The sequence below is a fragment of the Schistocerca nitens genome, chromosome 8, assembly GCF_023898315.1.
Source record: "Schistocerca nitens isolate TAMUIC-IGC-003100 chromosome 8, iqSchNite1.1, whole genome shotgun sequence".
Classification (NCBI taxonomy): domain Eukaryota; kingdom Metazoa; phylum Arthropoda; class Insecta; order Orthoptera; family Acrididae; genus Schistocerca; species Schistocerca nitens.
Genome location: NC_064621.1, coordinates 114588282 through 114612476, shown reverse-complemented (window position 1 = coordinate 114612476; position 24195 = coordinate 114588282). Strand labels below are relative to the sequence as shown.

At 44.4% G+C, this 24195-nt stretch overlaps 1 protein-coding gene across 1 annotated transcript in view; it reads left to right on the top strand.

Annotated features, from left to right (window-relative positions):
• LOC126198994 (myogenesis-regulating glycosidase-like) overlaps window positions 1-24195 on the top strand; it is a 94703-nt gene that overhangs the window by 22109 nt on the left and 48399 nt on the right. Inside the window, exons 3-4 of the mRNA XM_049935667.1 lie at window positions 5913-6907; window positions 19936-20370. Of these exons, the coding sequence (XP_049791624.1) occupies window positions 5913-6907; window positions 19936-20370 (1430 nt within the window). The remainder of the gene's footprint in view (window positions 1-5912; window positions 6908-19935; window positions 20371-24195) is intronic.

Sequence of the window (24195 nt, the reverse complement as noted above, 5' to 3'; positions counted from 1 at the left end):
AATTATATCATGGACAAATTGTGAATAGAAATATGTAACACGTTGAAATGGGATTTGCCTCCTTTCATATGTGGAAATTATACCAGGAGCAAGAGCTGCTGAACTTAGCTTTCTGAGGAGCTCAGTAATGTGTTTTTCTACAGCTCAAATTGACGTCGGTATCTAAATTCAAAACTTTTGAAGCAAAGTGAATTGTTACTGCTGTAGTACACACTACTCCTGAGTATATTACTTCCTCGGATAATTTGGGAAGTGGTCACAGTAGAAATACTTTAACAATATACAATTAGCGTCACCGTTGATCCTAAAACAGCGATTTATACTAGACACCAGATAAAATTCTATGACAACAGTCAGTAACGTGTCTCACTGATAATCTCGTCGCCATACACAGTAACGTGTGCATAGACACTTTATGACATAGCATCATAAACACACATTACCTCCTCACAAATAATAAAGGATTCGACTTCTTGGTTGAACTCAAAGTAGTTAGCTGGTTCTAATGTGGACGATAGAAATTTTCACAAACAAAATCAGAGGTGATGGCATACTCTTCCATATCAATAAATGCTGAATCAGTGTTCTGGATTAAGCACTTCATCGAATGCCGATACAGGTTGCTGTAGGTGAGGATACACCTGTGATGTAGACTCACTCAGCTAGACAGCCATCTCAGTACCACTAAACAGGTGTAGGAGAACAAGCATTAGACCTTCATTCTCTTGTTTCATTCTTTATGCGTTCATAGCTCCATAACTATTACAAACTTTACATCATAATCATCTGCCTGGTACGAATTCACTTGACTGGCAAACCTGAGAACTTGCCTACGAAGCAGTTCGCAATTTCTATCAAATATCCAAAGATCATGTGGATCTTAAATTTACGCCCTAAATACTTTCAACCACCGTCCGATCAATAAATGGAGAAGGATGGTAACCTTTCGACAACGTGGTCAGTAGAAAAAGATGAACCAGCTCAATCAGACAAGGGTGGGGAAATACGTCTGCGGCAGCTCCATCCCAGCTTTCACCTGGCGTTGGCTAGGAAGGGGGATGAGATGTCACAGAAATTATCGATCAGAATGGCCGCACTGTATTCGAACCTCTCCTCTCTTGAGTAGGTGCTCGGTGTCCCAATTTTGTGCCAACTCGTGCCGAGATAACGCATCATACTGTTAAAATCACTCAGCAATGAAAGAGAAGTGCGAATGTTCTGCACATCCATATTTTACAGTCGGCTTACATTTTGAAATATTATTAACAGGTGCCGCAGATCAGCGAGCGTGTGACCTTGTTTACCTCCATGTCTCATTATTGCCTGCAACGTCCGTAACCGTACGATGCTGGGATACATACATATTTCATTAAACGACCTGTTCCAAGGAAATGGAAAATGACCAAATGACCGCCTTATATCTGGGCGTAACGTTGCAAAGTGATATTAAATGGGACTAGTATATGAGGATTGTGGTAGAAAAGGCGATTTCAGTTAATTGAGAGAATTCTAGGAACGTGTGGTTCATCTGTAAAGGAGACCGCATATAGAACGCTAATGCGACCTGTTCTTGAGTACTACTCGCGTGGTTGGGATCCGTACCAGGTCGGATTAAAGGACGACACAGAAGCGAATCAGAGGCGGGCTGGATTCGAACACAACGCAAGTGCTACGGAGATGCTTCAGGAACTCAAGTGGGAATACCTGGAGGGAAGGTGACGTTATTTTCGAGGAACACTGTTGAAAAAATTTAGAGAACCTGCATTTGAAGCTGACTGCAGAACGATTCTGTTACCTTCAACATACATTACGCATAAAGACCACGAGGATAAGACGCGGGGAATTAGAGCTCATATGGAGGCATATTCATAGCCGTTTTCCTCTCGTTCTGTTTGCGAGTGGAACAGGGAAGGAAATGACTAGTAGTGATATGGGGTATCCTCTGCTACTCTCCCTAAGGTGGAGTGCGGAGTATCCATATGCTCTAGATGTAGACAATAAGTAATTGTTTTCGAAATATCTTCTGGTCATGTGAAAATGTCCGGTTAAATGTTTTACTTTCTCGTTATTGTTTTTTTTTGCGTTTCCCTTAATAAAACGATCTGTTTCACAGTTCACTTCAGTTACCTGCGACTAGTTACGAAGATGCTGACGGACGGCTATTACCGATCTGTTTCACCGGCAAAACAAACTGTGTAATTGTCATTTAGAAGTGTTAGCACCATGAATATCACTTCACTGAGGCCTCAATGAGAACTGAGCTTTTATAGAAAGAAGCCGTCCTTCAAACCAATCTATGATACTGTTACAGCTGACCCATAGTCTTGAATCGTTGGAGCCAATAGCAAAAATTCCGAAATAGCAACAATTTAAAAAATAAATGAAGCATAAAAAATAATCACGTTAAGATAAAATTACACATTACAACTAAATAATGGTACTTTGTCTTGGTTTTGATGAAGAGAATGTTCCGTGCTAGTTGTCGAAAATGTGCAACATATTTACAACAAAATGTTTTGGGCCTCGATTATTCCATTATAAAGTTTCATAATAAAAGGAAACACAAATAATTACACCATAGTACTACACATTCTGACAACCATGTAGATCTATGTGTATTGCCTTGTAGTATTACATGCCTTAAAGTTACTATGGCATTAAGCACCATTAAAAGTAAAAGCCCAGCAGCAAACATGCACTGTCAAACAAAAGAAACTCTTTCTTGAACATCTCATGTTGGTGCGTAACACGCACCCTCCTTCTCCCCCCCCCCCCCAAAAAAAAAGCTCTGTTATTAACTAAAAGGCAACTACCATCATTTACCAAAAATTATACTATCATGTAACGTTTTCATTCAAGCCCCCAATGATGCTGTTGTGTACAGTAAAATCCTTGAAGGTTTATGTGTCAAGTGAGAGCAATTCATAAAGGCAAAAGCTGTATCTATGATGCGTCTATACAGAATAACCAGCATTATATATTAAAACTTGACGGCCACTACTTAGATGAGATGGATGGCTGCTTCTCAACGAGGACCTAACAAAAATTGGCCCAGAGATACCCCATACTCCTTGGACACTTCTGCCTTTTCATTTAACACGTTGAGGCATTCTTGTCTTAAATCACAAAAGATGCCATTTTTTTCTACATACAACAATTACCAACTTTTCTTTTCAAATTGCAATACATTCATATTGTCTTTAATGCTTCCCAACGAATGCTGCACATTATTGATACGCTTTGCCAACGCCGAAGAACCATTCTCTTTGCTGTGATGCTCTTTAAATTCTATTCCCACATTTCCTGACGTTTGACCGCCACACTTCATCTCACAACCACTATTTCATGATCTATTGTCTTCGCCATGTAGTTCTCATCTGTTTGAATCTTGTGGTTCAGTCTCCACTCCAGTGTTTGTCATCCTGAATGCAATTTTAACTCCTTCTTTGTCGAATAACCTCGCCGGTTGCTATGAGATAATTTCGAAATATGGCATGACTGTATGTTTCCTCAGACTTATATCGCTTGTTCCGTTCAGTGTCCTACCGTTACATGATTTCTACCTATTAATTATATGAATGTGTGGTGTCCGCTCTTCAGGACGCATCACGGAACCCGCAACTTTGATACATGTTATATAAACTGAAGCTGAGAGGGAGGCGGCGGCAACAAAGGAAAGAAAAGGGAGGAAAGATGATATGAACTCCATCGGGACTTTTGCCGGGTCAGCGGCGCCACGTGAAGGTGTGTGCCGGACCAGGATTCGAAACCGGGAACTTCTGCTTACTGGGCAGTTACGTTAACCAATGTGTCCTGATGGCGCAGCAGTTAACGTAATTGCCTAGTAAGCAGGAGGTCCCGAGTTCGAATTTCGGTCCGGCACACTGTTTCACTCGGCGCTGCTGACTCCGCATGAAGTGACATTATGAGTTCCTCCCCTTTCCTTTCCTTTCTCCCCCTCCATCTTCAGTATAAGTAACCTATCTGTTAAACCTACCTCGAAACCATTTTCTACCGTTATTTTCATAAACGTTTTCAGTTATTCGTTCTTGTTCTTAGGGCTTAGCGGGATGGTATTAGTCCCATGCATTACAGTTTTGAATAATGCTATTTTATGTTTATGGGGATGGGATGATGTAACCAGCTGCTCCTACTAACGTCTATTCCTACATGCCCGGTCTTAAGGTTGTTATTCTTGTTCTCTCAGACAGCCTTGTTGTTTAACTTGCCTTTGGATTCTGTATAGTTACATCTTAATTGTAACCCAAGTTAGTAGACAGCAAACGCCATTGTCAGCATATGAGATGCAGTACAAATGCTGTACAAAACGCTGTAAGAAATTGAACTCGTTGATCTGTAGTAATACACAAGGGTATTATGTAATTAAAAAAGGAAGAAACCACTCACGAACCACAAATGTAGTGAGTACGCGAAGGAACTTGCCCCCCTTCTTGCAGCTGTGCACCGCAGGTCTCTAGAAGAGCGTAGCGTTCTAAAAGATTGGAAAAGGGCACAGGTCATCCCCGTTTTGAGGAAGGGACGTCGAGCAGATGTGCAGAACTATAGACCCATATCTCTAACGTCGATCAGTTGCAGAATTTTGAAACATGTATTATGTTCGAGTATAATGACTTTTCTGGAGACTAGAAATCTACTCTGTAGGAATCAGTGTGGGTTTCGAAAAAGACGATCGTGTGAAACCCAGCTCGCGCTATTCGTCCACGAGACTCAGAGAGCCATAGGCACGGGTTCCCAGGTAGATGCCGTGTTTCTTGACTTCCGCAAGGCGTCTGATACAGTTCACCACAGTCGTTTAATGAACAAAGTAAGGGCATATGGACTATCAGACCATATGTGTGATTGGATTGAAGAGTTCCCAGATAACAGAACACATCATGTCATTCTCAATGGAGAGAAGTCTTCCGAAGTAAGACTTATTTCAGGTGTGCCGCAGGGGAGTGTTGTAGAACCGTTGCTATTCACAATGTATATGAGTGACCTTGGGGATAACATCAGACGTTCACTGAGACTCTTTGCGGATGATGATGTAGTATATCGAGAGGTTGTAACAATGGGAAATTGTACTGAAATGCAGGAGGATATGCAACGAATTGACGCATGGTGCGGGGAATGGCAACTGAATCTCAATGTAGACAAGTGTAATGTGCTACGAATACATAGAAAGAAAGATCCTTTATCATTTAGATACAATATAGCAGGTCAGCAACTGGAAGCAGTTAATTCCATAAATTATCTGGGAGTAGGCATTAGAAGTGATTTAAAATGGATTGAACATATTAAGTTGATCGTCGGTAAAGCAGATGCCAGACTGAGATTCATAGGAAGAATCCTAAGGAAATGCAATCCGAAAACAAAGGAAGTAGGTTACAGTACACTTGTTCGCCCACTGCTTGAATACTGCTCACCGGTGTGGGATCCGTACCAGATAGGGTTGATAGAAGAGATAGAGAAGATCCAACAGAGAGCAGCGCGCTTCGTTACAGGATCATTTAGTAACCGCGAAAGCGTTACGGAGATGATAGATAAACTCCAGTGGAAGACTCTGCAAGAGAGAAGATAAGTAGCTCGGTACGGGCTTTTGTTGAAGTTTCGAGAACATACCTTCACCGAGGAGTCAAGCAGTATATTACTCCCCCATAAGTATATCTCGCGAAGAGACCATGAGGATAAAATCAGAGGCATACCGACAATCTTTCTTTCCACGAACAATAAGAGACTGGAATAGAAGGGAGAACCGATAGAGGTACTCAAGGTATCCTCCGCCACACACCGTCAGGTGGATTGCGGAGTATGGATGTAGATTAAGGTACTTTTTGCTGTCAGTAAATTATCTCTCGCAGTCAGATCTGCACACAACTTTGTGGGAAAATGGCCTCTTTTTATGCTTGCAGATGGCTACAGTGAAGACATCGCTTACGTCGAAATCGATGGCGATCAGGGCCCTCCAACGCCCTGTACTGATATGGTTCCCGACGAAGACTGCTTCCAACTGCGCAGTTCCCAAATCACTATCAGGAGTTCGACCAAGGTCGCTGGGCCATGTATCAACCTAACTGTCTCGAGCCCCGGCCCAGGTAGTGCTAGAATCCTAAGCTGCCATAGCCACCAAGGCAGCTATATGTACGGCGGACTCGAGCAGTACAACCAGTTGTGGCCCATAGAGGAAAATGTGTACAGCAATTACCCGTATATCACGAAACAGCAGGACAATGTTGGCATCGCCGAGAGGTATTGGCTTTTCTCTGATGGTAGGTACTTGCACGTTTCTCCCAACGTGCCCCTGTTCATAGACCAGCATACTAACGAATCGGGTGACGCGCTGTGTCTCATCGCTGAGAACCAGGCCCCCTACCCAGTCGATCGGACTGACATAGTCTTCCAGCTGCTGACGTGCGACTTTGACGACGCGAGACAGGCACACGAGGACGCTGTAGAGAGATTCCTGGGCAAGCCGACCGGGATACCTGACGAGCGAATGACCACACACCCCATATGGTCCACCTGGGCGCGGTACAAGAGAGACATTGACGATTCTACAGTGAGGGAGCTGGCTAGTCAGATACTCGCTAACGGCTTCAACAACAGTCAGATAGAGATAGACGACCAGTGGGAGACGTGTCACGGGAGCCTGACGTTCAACACGACCACGTTCCCTGACGTCAGGACGCTCGTGGACGACCTGCACGACCTGGGGTTCCGAGTCACTCTGTGGGTCCACCCGTTCATCAACCTGGACTGCGAGCCGTACCACTCTGAGGCGCTAGCCAACGGCTACTTCGTCACCAATACCGACGGCAGCCCCAACACCACCTGGTGGAACGGGGACGGCAGTGTCGTCGACTTCACAAACCCAGAAGCGGCTGCCTGGTGGGCGGGTCGGCTGTCGGTGAGTACTCTTGTACAGTCTGCGTCATACTGTGTGATACCTGGTATGCCTACAAGACAGGCTAAGAGTTTCTAGTCATGCAAAAGTTTCTTTCCTTGATAGTATGGACTTTCTAGCCGGAAAGGTACGGTGTGGACAAAATAAAAGTGGCCTGGAAAAAATTCGATGCTCCATAAGGTAGGCGATGCAACTTCAGAGGGCTATTCGGAAAGTAAGGGCCGATCGGTCGCGAAAGGATACGGCAGTGAGAAATGATGAAGCTTTGTATACAGGGTGCTCCATTGATCGTGACCTGGCCAGATATCTCAAGAAATAAGCGTCAAACGAAAAAACTACGAAGAACGAAACATGTCTAGCTTGAAGGGGGAAACCAGATGGCGCTATGGTTGGCCCGCTAGATGGCGCTGCCATAGGTCAAACGGATATCAACTGCGTTTTTAAAAATAGGAACCCCCATTTTTTATTACATATTCGTGTAGTACGTAAAGAAATATGAATGTTTTAGTTGGACCATTTTTTTCGCTTTGTGATAGATGGTGCTGTAATAGTTACAAACATATGGCTCACAGTTTTAGACGAACAGTTGGAAACAGGCAGGTTTTTTAAATTAAAATACAGAACGTAGGTAAGTTTGAACATTTTATTTCGGTTGTTCCAATGTGATACATGTACCTTTGTGAACTTATCATATCTGAGAACGCATGCTGTTACAGTGTGATTACCTGTAAATACCACATTAATGCAATAAACGCTCAAAATGATGGCCGGCAGCCTCAGTGCATTAGGCAATTCGTGTAATGACATGCCTCTCAACAGCGAGTAGTTCGCCTTCCGTAATGTACGGACACGCATTGACAATACGCTGACGCATGTTCTCAGGCGTTGTCAGTGGATCACAATAGCAAATATCCTTAAACTTTCCCCACAGAAAGAAATCCGGGGACGTCAGTTCCGGTGAACGTGCGGGCCACGGTATGGTGCTTCCATGACCAAAATCACCTGTCATGAAAAATGCTATTCCGTACCGTATCAACCGCACGCGAGCTATGTGCCGGACATCCATCATGTGGGAAGTACATCGCCATTCTGTTATGCAATGAAACATCTTGTAGTAACATCGGCAGAACGTTACGTAGGAAATCAGCATACATTGCACCATTTAGATTGCCATCGATAAAATGGGAACCAATTATCCTTCCTCCCATAATGCCGCACCATACATTAACCCGCCAAGGTCGCTGATGTTCCACTTGTCGCAGCCATCGTGGATTTCCCGTTGCCCCATAGTGCATATTATGCCGGTTTACGTTACCGCTGTTGGTGAATGACGCTTCGTCGTTAAATAAAATCTGTCATCGTCCCGTAATTTCTCTTGTGCCCAGTGGCAGAACTGTACACGACGTTCAAAGTCGTCCCCGTGCAATTTCCGGGGGCATAGAAATATGGTACGGGTGCAGTCGATGTTGATGTAGCATTCTCAACACCGACGTTTTTCAGATTCCCTATTCTCGCGCAATTTGTCTGCTACTGATGTGCGGATTAGCCGCGACAGCAGCTAAAACACCTGATTGGGCATCATCATTTGTTGCAGGTCATGGTTGACGTTTCACTTGTGGCTGAACACTTCCTGTTTCCTTAAATAACGTAACTATCCGGCGAACGTTCCGGACACTTGGATGATGTCCAGGATACCGAGCAACATACATAGCTCAAGCCCGTTAGGCATTTTGATGACAATAGCCATACATCAACACGATATCGACCTTTTCCGCAATTGGTAAACGGTCCACTTTAACACGGGTAGTGTATCACGAAGCAAATACCGTCCGCACTGGCGGAATGTTACGTGATACTACGTACTTATACGTTTGTGACTATTACAGCGCCATCCGTCACAAATCGAAAAAAGTGGTCCAACTAAATCATTCATATTTCTTTACGTACTACACGAATGTGTAATAAAAATGGGGATTCCTATTAAAAAAAAAACGCAGTTGATATCCGTTTGACCTATGGCTGCGCCATCTAGCGGGCCAACCATAGCGCCATCTGGTTTCCCCCTTCAAGCTAGACGAGTTTCGTTCTTTGTAGTTTTTTCGTTTGATGATTATTTCGTGAGATATTTGTCCCGGCCACTATCAATGGACAATTCTGTAGACGTGATGAACGGTGCCTCTAGTATACTCGTCGATCGGGCCACGTCGCTCTTTTCAGTTCTGACAGTACAGTGAGCACGTAAAGATGCCTAGAAAACAGAGTCACGCCCCTAGTATGAGTGCCTGTGAGAGATTTCGCCTGATTTCATGCAGTCCGCACTACGTAACTGTCATGCTTTTCGTTTTTCGTGACAATTATCGGTCGCACACTGCGGCGGCAATGAGAACGCACATTCAGCGTTTTCGATGAATTGTTTGCTCACCCTGAAACACTCCATATTAAACCAACTGAGCCATCAATTAGGGTGGTTCACAAACAACAAGTACTTTCTCAATAACAAATTTTTAAGCCTGGCTTTTTTTTAAAAAAATAACATTTTCAAAAACAATTTCCAATAGCTGACAAATTTTCTTTATGAAAAGGAGACTGCAAGGTTTGGCGTTAACAACTTTCCAATAATAAGATTTTAAACTCGACAACAAGTTTAAAAAAACTCTTTTAAATAGCTGACAAATTTTCTCTATGTAAAGGATACAAAAAGGTATGGCAAAATTAACAGGAAACATTCCTCACACACAAATAAAGAAAAGATGTTATGTGGACATGTTTCCGGAAACGCTTAATTTCCATGTTAGAGCTCATTTTAGTTTCGTCAGTATGTACTGTACTTCCTCGATTCACCGCCATGATACTCTACCTGGCTGCTAGAACATGTGCCTTTACAAGTACGACACAACATGTGGTTCATGCACAATAGAGCTCCTGCACATTTCAGTCGAAGTGTTCGTACGCTTCTCAACAACAGATTCGGTGACCGATGGATTGGTAGAGGCGGACTAATTCCATGGCCTCCACGCTCTCCTAACCTCAACCCTCTTGACTTTCATTTATGGGGGCATTTGAAAGCTCTTATTTACGCAACCCCGGTACCAAATGTAGAGACTCTTCGTGCTCGTATTGTGGACGGCTGTGATACAATACTCCATTCTCCAGGGCTGCATCAGCGCATCAGGGATTCCATGCGACGGAGGGTGGATGCATGTATCCTCGCTAACGCAGGACATTTTCAAAATTTCCTGTAACAAAGTGTTTGAGGTCACGCTGGTACGTTCTGTTGCTGTGTGTTTCCATTCCATGATTAATGTGATTTGAAGAGAAGTAATAAAATGAGCTCTAACATGGAAAGTAAGCGTTTCCGGACAGATGTCCACATAACATATGTTCTTTCTTTGTGTGGGAGGAATGTGTATATATATATATATATATATATATATATATATATATATATATACGTTACAAGATAAATGTCAATAAGCCAGTACACAAACCTTCACATTAAAGGCAGTTCCCAAAAAAAAAAAAATCCCTTTATCTCGGTCAGGGAGTGACACGTCTAAAGGGGCCCAGATCACAATAGTCGGAATAGTTATTGGTGGTCTACGGGGCCACAGCAGATCAGCCCCAAAACTAGCATTACAAGCCACCATCTCCCCGAGTTACCCAAAACCAGATGATGTAGCAAGGGCGGTGCCTGTACAGACTCTGAACCACAGAGACAAACGACACTGACCCTAAATCACCCAGTCACGGTGTGGATGAAACGGCCCGACCAAGAAGCAATAACCACATTCCCGCGGACAGGCAAACGAAAACTGTAGTGAGAAGACCCCAAAAAAAAAGCTACTGGTGAAGAAACTCATACACTTCAGTAGAACTTGAAAAACCCCTTATATATATAAATAAACAGTACTCAACTTCTCACGCTTCACCACAACGCAGGGAACACGTTGCACTTCCTTATGCTCGTCAGAGCCAACCGCTGCCAGTGGTTTCAACGGCCGATAAGAAGACATACGGCCCCACGCGCTGATCTCCTGCACCACGCCTTCTAAGCTTCATAAGCCACGTACATGCGGGTAAGGCAGACTCAGCCCCTGACAGCCAAGAGGTCGGCCAAAGCACGTGGCGAGCAGCTGACGACCCCCAACAGCAGGGCCCCGCTCGCGCCACCTCCTCTCTCGGCCACCGCCCAGTACGTACTCCTCGATCGTCACGCGACCGTACACTTGCTCCACCTCCCGCCAGAGGGCGGTAGCGATCCAAACAGCGCGCCAAACCGAAAGCTCCACCGTAAACACTGAACGCGAAATGAAAGAACTCCGCCTGCCGCGCTTTTCGAAGAGCCGGACACAGCAACGGCTCACAACGGAGGACCATCTGTGCGGAACAGCTTGCGCTTTACGAGGCTGATAGTCACAATTTTTTGTCGAAGATCGTCACAGGCTGTGAAACATCGGTTCATTACTTCAAACTCGAAACAAAACGGCAATTCATGGAGCGGCACCACATGTCTACTCCTCTGTATAAAAGGTTCGAAGCCGCAGCATCAGCCAGTAATGTCATGTGGACGGTGTTCTGGGGGTTACTCTGTTTGATGTCCGCCCGCAAGGTGCAACGACAAACTCTGAAATGTATTGTGCTACTCTCAGGAAATTTAAGAAGAGACTTTATAATGTTCGCCTGCACGAATATGCAAAAGAACTTCTCTTTCTCCATGACAACGCAAGGCCTCACACAAGTCTGCGCACCCGAGAGGAGCTCAACTGCATTAGACTGTTCTTCTTCTTCATCCACACTACAGGCCAGATCTCGCACCATCCGACTTCCATCTGTCTGTCAAAACGAATGACACACTCTGAGGGAAGCAAACATTCATGGGGACGTTACTGACGCAGCAAGACGTTGTTCCGAGTCGACCAGTAGAATGGTCCCATGAGGGCATACAGGTACTACCTGTAAGGTGGCGTAAGGCAGTCGCACTGAACTAACATTCTACTGAAAAATAAGATTTTGTAGCGAAAATATTGGAGAATAATAACGTTTACTGGATTCCAGAATAAAACCAACTTGCTTTTAGAATAAAAGTATGTTGCATTACTTATCAAACGCCCCTCGTATATAATAAAAGTGAGACTTTCTCACATAACACCAGCAACTGATGGAAGCCATCCCCCGTGTCTGCCTCTACACAAATGATGCTTAACAGAATTAACAGTTAGTAATACAGCATGTACACTACTGGCCATTAAAATTGCTACACCAAGAAGAAATGCAGATGATAAACGGGTATTCATTGGACAAATATATTATACTAGAACTGACATGTGATTACATTTTCACGCAATTTGGATGCATAGATCCTGAGAAATCAGTACCCAGACAACACCCTCTGGCCGTAATAACGGCCTTGATACGCCTGGGCATTGAGTCAAACAGATGGCGTGTACAGGTACAGCTGCCCATGCAGCTTCAACACGATACCACAGTTCATCAAGAGTAGTGACTGGCGTATTATGACGAGCCAATTGCTCGGCCACCATTGACCAATTGGTGAGGGATCCGGAGAATGTGCTGGCCAGGGCAGCAGTCGAACATTTTCTGTATCCAGAAAGGCCCGTACATTACCTGCAACATGCGGTCGTGCATTATCCTGCTGAAATGTAGGGTTTCGCAGGGATCGAATGAAGGGTAGAGCCAGGGGTCGTAACACATCTGAAATGTATCGTGCACTCTTCAAAGTGCCGTCAATGCGAACAAGAGGTGACCGAGACGTGCAACCAATGGCAACCCATACCATCACGCCAAGTGATACACCAGTATGGGGATGACGAACACGCGCTTCCAATGTGCGTTCACCGCGATGTCGCCAAACACGGATGCCACCATCATGATGCTGTAAACAGATCCTGGATTCATCCGAAAAACTGACGTTCTGCCATTCGTGCACCCAGGTTCGTCGTTGAGTACACCATCGCAGGCGCTCCTGTCTGTGATACAGCGTCAAGGGTAACCGCAGCCATGGTCTCCGAGCTGTTAGTCCATGTTACTGCAAACGTCGTCGAACTGTTCGTGCAGATGGTGGTCGTCTTGCAAACGTCCCCATCTATTGACTCAGGGATCGAGACGTGGCTGCACGTCCGTTACAGCCATGCAGGCAAGATGCCTGTCATCTCAACTGCTAGTGATACGAGGCCGTTGGGATCCAGCACGGTGTTCCGTATTACCCTCCTGAACCCACCGATTCCATATTCTGGTAACAGTCATTGTATCTCGACCAATGCGAGCAGCAATGTAGCGATACGATAAACCGCAATCGCGATAGGCTACAATCCGACCTTTATCAAAGTCGGAAACGTGATGGTACGCATTTCTCCTCCTTACATGAGGCATCACAACAACGTTTCACCAGGCATCGCCGGTCAACTGCTGTTTGTGTATGAGAAATCGGTTGGAAACTTTCCTCATGTCAGCGCGTTGTAGGTGTCGCCACCGGCGCCAGCCTTGTGTGAATGCTCTGAAAAGCTAATCATTTGCATATCACAGCATCTTCTTCCTGTCGCTTAAATTTCTCGTCTGTAGCACGTCATCCTCGTGGTGTAGCAATTTTAATTGCCAGTAGCGTAATAAAAGTGAGACTTTCTCACATAACACTAGCAACTGATTCTAGCCATCCGCAGTCTCTATCTCTACAGGAATAATGGTTAACAGAATTAGCTGTTAGTAATACAGCATGTAGTTGCAGCTGTAGCTGCTCTAAAGCTAAATATTGACAGAGCTGTTTGTGCACTGTATTCAGTTATTAAATTTAGTCGTTTCAAACGGTGGCTCATGCTGTTTCTGGTGAAAGAACGGTTTAATAAACTTTCGGAAACTTTTCCTTACTGTGTTTCATAAAATTATTTGTGCGTTGTAGTTATTTATCAAATTTAGTACGGTAGTTTTCAGTCACTGTTCCTCGCTGTTTCTAGTGAAATACTTCGGTAAAAAAGTTTCGTTCGCTGTGTTTAGTTTCGTTGTGTGTTGCATTGGACGCTTCAACTTTTGGTTTTAGACAAGAAATTGTGTGTAATTTAGAGCTATGGAAATGCAAAATTTGTAGCAAAAATAAATTAATAGAGGATCAGGAGAGTAAGGTATGTGTCCTACAGTTACAGTTACAAAGCGGAAAGGAGGAACTGGATAAGATGAGGTCGGGGAGAAGGATACTGGCAGCTGGTAAGAAGACAGCTAGGAGGAGAAGATATTCAGACAGTTGTACTTTGCATATCACCAATGGCTTTGATCAACTGTCAGTGGAGAGGAGCCTCTTGTAGCTTTAGGTGTAGGAAACAAGCAGCAAACCTCATTAATTAAAGACCCTAAGACAGTTTTAGTTTCAAACAGAAAGAAGGAGGTTCTGCTGTCAGGTAGTTCACATGGCAGATGTATGGGCCAGCAGTTGCAGGAAGTGTTGGAGAGTGAGTACCAGTTCCCCAGCATTGTGAAGCCTAGTGCAGGGCTGGCTCAGGTGACTGTTAACTTAGCGGACTTACGTACGAATTTTACGAAAGAGGTGCTATCTTACATCTAACAAGACATCTTTAATGTGTAACATTTTAACATTCATAGCAAATAATAATTATAATAATAATAATACAGTAACAATTACAATATGCATATTTTATTAGCAGCAGATTAGGACATTACTAACGATAATATTCGTATTATTCATGATAGATCCCACAGTTGTGTTGAAGCTTATATGTTTCCTTCATTTTTATTTTTATTTTTATAATGAGTAGTTTCAGTCAGTATGTGGTCATCTTCAGATCTGTGTGGTTACATAACTACACAAGTTACAAGATGATCTAATACTGATCAAAACCAGTCACCCTAAAAATAAATGTGCAATTGGGACGTTGAGATAAAGGAATACATTTTAAAATAATGCTTATCATAATAATAATAATAATAATAATAATAATAATAATAATAATAATAATTAAGAAGAATGAATATTGGACGAACATATATGTTCAAATGAGAACTAATTTAGGTTGTGACCAGCTCCTTAGTTGGCCAAAATGGAAGTGCAAAATAATAATAATAGCTATAGTAATGAATATATGGAGTTTAAGAACTTTCGGTTCTGTCAACACTCATTACGTTCTTGTCGAATGCGAGTATTTATATCTAACAGAAGCACATATCAACAGTAAGCAAATCATCAAATGTCGAGAAAAAACTGACTGGCCAGATGAAAAACGAGAAATAAATTTTGTAAGGTCGGTAGATGAGGCTGAAAGAAGAAAACAGTAAAAGATATAGGTATTGACAATACAACAGAGCTACTGGTTCACTTCTGGTTAGAACAGAACAGCTGGGATATTGCGGGAGGGCAGCTAAGTGGAAGATAACAGACAGCTCTCCTCTTGAAATGAGAATGGTTTCGAGTAACGACGCAGGTTACTGTGTAGTTTCTTCCACAGTCGTATGGCTGGAATGAAGAAAGAGATACAGAAAGATTTAGAGTTTGGATTGGTAAAGCCAATATGCAAGATTTATCCGGTTCGGTATTGTAGTAATGTAATGATGATAAGTTTACCGACTATCGCTCTTACAACATGCCATTCGCGACTGGAACAGGGAAGGGTGGAGGAGACAGTGGTTTCAGAAGTACCCACCGCCACCCACCGAATGGTGGCTTGAGCAGTATAGATGTAGATGTATGTACTGGTATGCGAGGAGCCGTACTGAGGACAGCACAGTCTAAGAAAGTGACTACGGAAACAGTGTGTCGTTGAAGCTGTCGTATCCACCACAACAGAGCACAGAAAGTACCGATGTGCTCAAACATCCGAAGGGTCCCGCATTCAGAGCTAGGTCGAGTCTGTTGAGCTGCATCACATTAGTAAGGATTTGGCAGAGCTACAGAAAGTCTAATTTTTGTTTTGTTTGAGGTGGAAATACTGTAAACTTTTAGAGTGCATAGAGGCAATAGAGAGATTTTTCCTACATACTGTGAGATTTTGATCTTGCTAATTATGATTTTCATTCAAAATAATGCTGATATTCTGACGCAAATTTACTGTTTCTTCGTAGTGTGAATGGATAATACCATAGAAGTAACTGAGAAACTGTTTCACAGCCGGCCGGAGTGGCCGTGCGGTTCTATGCGCTACAGTCTGGAACCGAGCGACCGCTACGGTCGCAGGTTCGAATCTTGCCTCGGGCATGGATGTGTGTGATGTCCTTAGGTTGGTTAGGTTTAATTAGTTTTAAGTTCTAGGCGACTGATGACCTCAGAAGGTAAGTCCTCAGAGCCATTTTGAGCTGTTTCACAGACATGTCCGCTGACCAGTTTTTGGTGTAATACGGATACCATGTGATGTCTTACAGTTTAGTTTAAGACTAGGGTTTCCTGCTCATCGTGATGAGGAACTCTACATTCTTCGGTCCGCATCTCTAGATACAACTGTACGTCGTTAGCATACATAAGTAGTTAAAAGAATGTTGAACTCGAGTGGAAGCTGTGACAACAGGTATGAGTGCCACAAATGGGATCTTGTTCGAGGTTGATTTCAGTTTGCAACGAAGTGACCTACAGAATATGATCTGAGAACTACATTCCGTCGCACCAATGAAGAGAGATGTACAGTTTCTAGTATCGCGACTACAACGGACTGTCGCAGACTCGAAATGGCATTGACTTGCATCCCCACCTGGGATGCAGATGATGTACGAGGGCTGTTCAGAAAGTAAGCAACGGTCGATTGCGAAATGGAAACCACAGCGAAAATCAAATCTTTTTCTAACAGTTAACTACAACTTTCAGCTGCTTCTCTACCTGGGCGCCGCTACGAGTAAGACTTTTATCGTAGCATTGTACCACCTTTCCAATACCCTCGTCATACAGTGTAACCGCCTGTGTTTTCCGCCCTCTACGCCGATCTGCAGATTCTTGTCAGTGCCAAAATGTTTTCTTCATAGCCAACGGTTCATGAGAGCAGAGATGAAACATAGAGCGAACCAAGTCCGGTTTGAATGGAGGGTTGTAAAGGGTCAACCGCCCCTACGTATTGAGAACAATATGTCTTTGCCTCACACGGGTCGCAGTAGGTACTATCGATAGTCGAGCGCCCAGTGCGCCAGAGAGTAATCAATGTTGAGACTCCGAGCCAGTAAGTTGGCTGCTAAGCGAGCAGGGCTGATTTCGGAAGGACGGCGACCACGTTTACAACTGTTTGAACGCTATGTGTGTCACCCAAAGCCGTGGGCCTGACCTCCAGCAAATACGTAAATGGCGTTAACTGGGTGATTTGTTTGATGTGTTTAAGTGTTCATTTGTGCACAGCGGTTACGCAACAATCGCGCACGACACCCACGATTTGGATTGCAGTAAGGATTGTGCATTCAGTACTATGTGAAGAATATTGGCGAGTGACGACATTAATAGGCGACTTGTGATGAGTTAACCGATATTAGTTTGTCAGACGAAGGGAGTAACTGCCTGATTTGTGCTGTTTAGACAAACGATACAGAGCATTAACAACGAAGTATGAACTGATTACTGCTATCTCACATCCTAATTAGCTTTGTTGGATTTGATACGAAACAACTACCGTGTAAATATTAACCGCTCAGCCTTTATCAGTTGCACACGGTTAAACTATTTTAAACGGTTAGGCTATAATCCATTAGCCAATAACGGTGGGTGAGCCGTAGTTGTGTCCGGCTCTTCGGAAAGCGCGGCAGGCGGAGTTCTTCCGTTCAGTGTTTGCGGTGGCGCTTTCGGTTTGGCGCGCTGTTTGGATCGCTACCGCCCTCTGGCGGGAGGTGGAGCAAGTGTACGGTCGCGTGACGATCGAGGGGTACGTACTGGACTGTGATCGAGAGAGGTGGTGGCGCGAGCGGGGCCCTGCTGTTGTGGGTCGTCAGCTGCTCGCCACGTGCTTTGGCCGACCTCTTGGCTGTCAGGGGCTGAGCCTGCCTTACCCGCATGTGCGTGGCTTATGAAGCTTAGAAGCCGTGGTGCAGTAGATCAGCGCGTGGGGCCGTATGTCTTCTTATCGGCCGTTGAAACCACTGGCAGCGGTTGGCTCTGACGAGAATAAGGAAGTGCAACGTGTTCCCGGCGCTGTGGTGGAGTGTGAGAAGTTGAGTACTGTTTACTGTAGAGATAAAAGGGGTTTTTCAAGTTCTAGTGAAGTGTATGAGTTTCTTCACCAGTGGCTTTGGTGGGTTCTTCCCACCACAGTTTGCGTTTGCCTGTCCGCGGGAATGTGGTAGTTGCTTCTTGGTTGGGCCGTTTCATTCACACCTTGATTGGGTGACTTAGGGTCGGTGTCTTGTGTCTCTGTGGTCCAGAGTCTGTACAGGCACCGTCCTTGCTACATCTTCTGGTTTTGGGTAACTCGGGGAGATGGTGGCTTGTAATGCAAGTTTTTGGGGCTGATCTGCTGTGGCCCCGTAGACCACCAATAACTATTCCGACTATTGTGATCTGGGCCCCTTTAGACGTGTCACTCCCTCACCGAGCTAAAAAATTTTTTTTTGAGAACTGCCTTTAATGTTAAGGTTTGTGCGCTGGCTTATTCACATTTATCTTGTAACAACTGACAGGTGTAATATCAGTTATTTCACTGGCAAGAGACAACTATTTTAATTTTAGTACAAACTAGCTGCTTAAAGGTTTTTTTCTTTAAGGAATTGTTCTCTTTTATATATATATATATATATATATATATATATATATATATATATATATATACGATAAGTTCAAAATCTTATTATTGGGTAGTTGTTAACTTCATACCTTGCAATATCCTTTACATAGAGAAAATTTGTCAGCGATTTAAAAGAGTTTTTTTAATTGTTATATATATATATATATATATATATATATATATATGTGTGTGTGTGTATATCATGTTTAAAATCTTATTATTGGGGAGTTGTTAACGTCATAGCTTGCAATCTCCTTTTCATAAACAAAAGTTTTCAGCTATTGAAAACTGTTTTTGGAATTGTTTTCTTAAAAAGTGTTCAAAAAATGGTTCAAATGGCTCTGAGCACTATGGGACTCAACTGCTGTGGTCATAAGTCCCCTAGAACTTAGAACTACTTAAACCTAACTAACCTAAGGACAGCACACAACACCCAGCCATCACGAGGCAGAGAAAATCCCTGACCCCGCCGGGAATCGAACCCGGGAACCCGGGCGTGGGAAGCGAGAACGCTACCGCACGACCACGAGATGCGGGCTTAAAAAGTGTCAGACTTAAAAATTTATTATTGAGAAAGTCTTTAAAATAAAAAGGTATCTTTAGCAGTGTGTGTTATTTCACCAGCACCTCCTGGCCCCTACTTCCTCGATAACGTTTTGGAATAACATGTGTACTTGAGTTGTTTGTGAACCGCCCTAATTGATGGTTCACGTTGCACTTTATGGTTTTCAGTTAGGCAGCACAGTGGGCACACACTTCTGAGTACCCCAACTGGTGCATGAGTGACGTCCGTTTGAGCAGCGAGGTGTTCGGTTGTGATCCGTCGATCACCTCGAAAGAGAGTGTTCGCACGTTCCAGTTGCGCAGGAGTCTCAGCTGTGTGCGGCCTGCCTTCACTCCGGAGATTATACAGGCTTACGCGACCTTGTTGCGATGATGACGGACACCTCGCCCAACGACTCACTGTGCTTTCGTTCACTGCCAGGTCTCCATAGACACTCTGGAAGCACCTATGAAAATTTGCGATGTTCTGGTTTTCCGTCAAAAGAAACTCAATGACAGCCCTCTGCTTGGAACGCACCTCCTTTGCAGACCCCAATTTTAAGGTTACATATAGCGCCGCCACCTATCGAAAATTCATGACACTATAGGGGCTGAAGCTGGAATATTCCACGATGTCCCACAAGAAATTTCGCATTTTTTCAACCGCAACTGCTAGAGAAAAAAGTGTGTTGCATTACTTATTGAACACCCCTCTTATGTGGTGTTCGTGGTTTGTGGAAACTACCGCTACACCTTTTATCGGTTTCCGCCTTCTCTTTCAAGGCTCTTCTCGCGGAGACTGGCATCGACTCGTTCAAGTTCGACGCCGGCGAGACCAGCTGGCTGCCCCAGCTGCCCGACATTCAACCCATTGATCTGAACCCCATACAATTCTCGACCGACTACCTGCAGACGGTCTCGCAGTTCGGGCCCATGATAGAGGTGCGCACGGGCGAGCGAACGCAGAACCTGCCAGTCTACATTCGCATGATCGACAAGGACACCAAGTGGACCTTCGACAACGGACTGCCCACACTGGTGACGACGCTGCTGCAGATGAACATGGTGGGCTACGTTCTGGTGCTGCCGGACATGGTGGGCGGCAACGGCTACGGCTCCGACGTCCTCACCAAGGAGCTCTTCATTCGCTGGCTGCAGGCCAACGTATTCATGCCGGCCATACAGTTCTCCTACGTGCCCTGGGACTTCGATGAAGAGGTATGTAGCTTTCTGGAAATGAGACATCTTTTGTTACTTGTTACACCTCTCTTCAAGCACTTAGTCTGTTAATTGATTTAAGACTGTTTTCCACGTCTTCCTGGCATGTGCTCACTTATTTGTATCTAAGCGTAAACATCCTCGGTATGAGTTCTTGGAACGAGAAAACATTTGGCGAAAGGACAGAATACTCGACGAATGGTCTGATCTGTCCTTTGCAAGATGCGTTGGAGAAACGTACTGCAGCACGTCCGTATGGTCCAACGACCATCCGACAGTTGTCAAACAGTGACGATGGAGGAATGGAACGCCCTACCATACGAGCTCCGTACCAACTTTGTGGCCAGCATTGGAGCACGTAGCACTGTATGCAGTGCCATCCGAAGTGATCACACACCCTACTGAGAACCATGTCCTCTCTTGACTATTTGAGAGTGGTTTATGGTTCGGCAGCGCCTTCAGCATTGCATTTATTCGACCATGTGTACCACTGGGGGGATAGATTAGCGACAGGAGCTTTTAGGACGAGTCTGGTGACCAGCGCACTGTACATGTATGCAACTGAATTGGAGATACCTGCTTGGCTGAAGGGAAAGAGGTGGTGACTTGCTGGCAATGAGAATGTATTGACTGGGTTTGACTTGTGCTGCGATGCGGTCGTAGATTTATGTGGCCGCCACAGACAGTCTACCGCAGAACGAAAGAAATACTAGGATTTAACGTTCCGTCGACATCGAGGTCATTAGAGACGGATCATAAACTTCGAATCATTCGAGAATGGGGAAGGAAATCTTCCGTGCCTTTTCAGAGCAACCTCGTTTGAAACCTACAATTATGGATGAAGGGATATAAGGAGAAAGGTTAGGGTCCATGTATCAGCATGTTTCATTCCCTGTCACTTCCTTATTGGCATAAATACCACTGATACAGGTACGCCTTTGGCACTCACAATTTCAGTTAATTACAACACAGATTAAGATATCAGCTCTCAATAGGGGGGAATAAAAACAGGGAGGCGTTGATTAATAAGAGTTTCAGCTAACCGAAATTATGAAATAGTTTTTAATTTAATTAAAAGAGAAAAGGCAGGCCTTCAATGATAATAGCTTCAGTTATGTAGAATTACCAAATATAAAACATGCAGGCCTATAACGCTAACAGGTTCAGTTAAGTAGAATTGCCAAATAGAAAACAGGCAGGCCTTCAATATTAACAGCTTCAGTTAAGCAAAATTACCAAATAGCAAAACGACAGGTTTTCTTTAATAACAGCTTCAGTCAAATGAAATCACCAAACAGAAAACAGGCAGGTCTTTAATAACAGTTAAGATCTCAGAATCCAAAATTTAACTGAAGTTCACGAATCAAAGCTGAAGCTTGCCAGTTCCAAAGGGGGCCCAGAATTCAGCACAGCGAAACTGGCTTCAACTCTCTGATCGGTGTGCCTCTCCCACAGTTGGCTGGCCAGGCTAGTCACGAAGACGGCAGTCGCAGTCAGGCACAAATACGCCCAGCAACCACTCGTTCCCGCCTTTGTCACCGGGCTGACCTCTCACACCGTCCACCTCGCTCCGTTACCACCACCAAACTCGACACACCACAACACGCTCCGTCTCCCATTAACAAACTCGGACAAAGATCTTAGTGACCTCAAACCAGAGGGACAGCACACGACAGATCGAGCAAGTGGCGCCAAGAATTCGAAAGGCGACCCGAGCAACCCCGCCAGCTCAACTCTTGAATTTGCCTGGAGCAATTTGGTGCAATGACTCAAAATCTAAATCTGGAAAGTGGGACTGTGATTTGACTCGTCATGCTCTAGAATGCGAGTCCAGTGCCCCACCTCGCTCGGTCGACCGCAGAATGGCAAGAAGCACGACCTCAACGCACTAGGCGGAGTGCAATGGTGACTGCCCGATGGATGCGATGGACTCTTCACTTCCCACCGACGCGAACAGACTTGACTGCCGCAGGCAACAACGTGCTGACGACAGAGGCAGCTGACGACTTTCGTGGGCTGAAGGAGCGAATATACGGTCCACAGAGCGACAAATGTTTGCCGGATCAGTGACGAACACCAACAGCGACTGGTGAGCTGCCACGCCAGTTTCTCGTCGCGGGGCCCAGGTGTCACGGCTTCACTCGCATGATTTTGCTTACCGATCTTTACAGTGCATACAGATTATCAGGGTCCCAGGAAAGTCGCCAACGGAGGCTCGAAAAGTGGGTAAGTGTAAGAAAATGAAACACCTACAGCTATCATTATGATGTCATTTATTGTACGGCTACCAGTTTCGGCCATTCAGTGGATCATCTTCAGGCCTTAGCTGATGCTGAAGGGGTTAACACCATTACACAGTGCATCAGTGGCAAACATAATTGGTTTAGGCAGGCTGCCTGTTACTATGATGTTGTCTCTCCGAACATCAGCTGTTGACAGTTGGAGAGACAACATCACAGCGTCAGCTAAGTCCTAAAGATGGTGCATTGGAGCGCCGACACTGGTAGCTGTACAATAAATGACATCAAAAGGGCGGCTGTAGGTGTCTCATTTTCTTAAAATAGCGAACGGATGTAGTCCGCCAGATCTCCAGTCACGGGGATGGGCATACAAGAACTTGGATAACTGTGGCCATAAATGAGGAATCGATGTCCACACTGGTGCGTCGACTGCGAGGAGCATTGTTGAGTACTTGAGGCGCGATGCATCCTGCTTGTCGACGGGGTATATATTTGACAGGTGGTGGAGATGCTAATGAAAGGGGTCCTTTCTTTATTACGTGCATAACTTTCTCTGTCCAACTTCAACACTTTCCCTCTTTTTTTGGGACGCTGCGGTTTCGATCTGTTTCGTACTAAGAGTAAAAGTAATTTTCAAATTTGATTCCAAATGACTATGAAATTAATAAAGGTATACGACAAAGATGCGTAAACGTTGTTTTCGTCGTCGCCGGCGAATGCTGGTTTACAAATCACTTGTCAATGTGGACGGCACCCTTGGTGCTTCGACATCATCTGCGAAGGGTAAAAAGAACGAAATAAGAGGAGTTGGTAAAACTACTCAATTTGTTCTTATTCATGGACCTACTTTATTTTGTGGTGCTAAGTTAAATTTTTCTTTAATGAAAGTTTCTTCTTCCTCCAGTTTGGGTAACGGATGGTTAACTGTAGCTATCGTTGCTTGTAACAATGCAGGAAGAGCCGGTTTGGAATCCTTTGAAACTCTTAGCTTACCGTACTATACCGGTTTCTGAGATTATTATTGCTAGTGAGGGTTCTTATCTATTTCCGCACGGGAGTTTGTCTTTGTCTTGTCGTAGACGTTGTAAGATAAATTCTGATTGCAGCGTTCACTTATGGGTGAAGGCTAGTGGTCCTTCTTCTTTGGAAGATTGTCGCATTGTGGGTGATTGTACTCTGTATAATCATTGAAAGCAGTTGTCCTTAAACGGCCCTTTTAAGGGCCACAAATACTACAAACTTTGATCTTGCCAAAAGCCGAGAAGCGATTCTTCTTAGTGTTGTAGCTCTCTGGGGCACTCTGGGATGCTGTCTGTGTCACCATGGGAAGCTCAATAGATGTCGAGCACAGTCTCTGATTGGTTGATGTGTTTTTGGCGCGCGATTCAAATTGCGTTGGAATGATGCAGAGTGTTGATAGTACAGCTTTCAAAACCCCCTTTTTTCCCTGCAATACCATCATTACTGATATCGTACGATATTTTGCTGCGTTTCTCCATTTCTAATTTATATACTGCCTACACAGAAGGTTGGGTTCGTTATCCACCCTATGGAACGTGGATCCGAAGAGAGAATCAGCCATTTC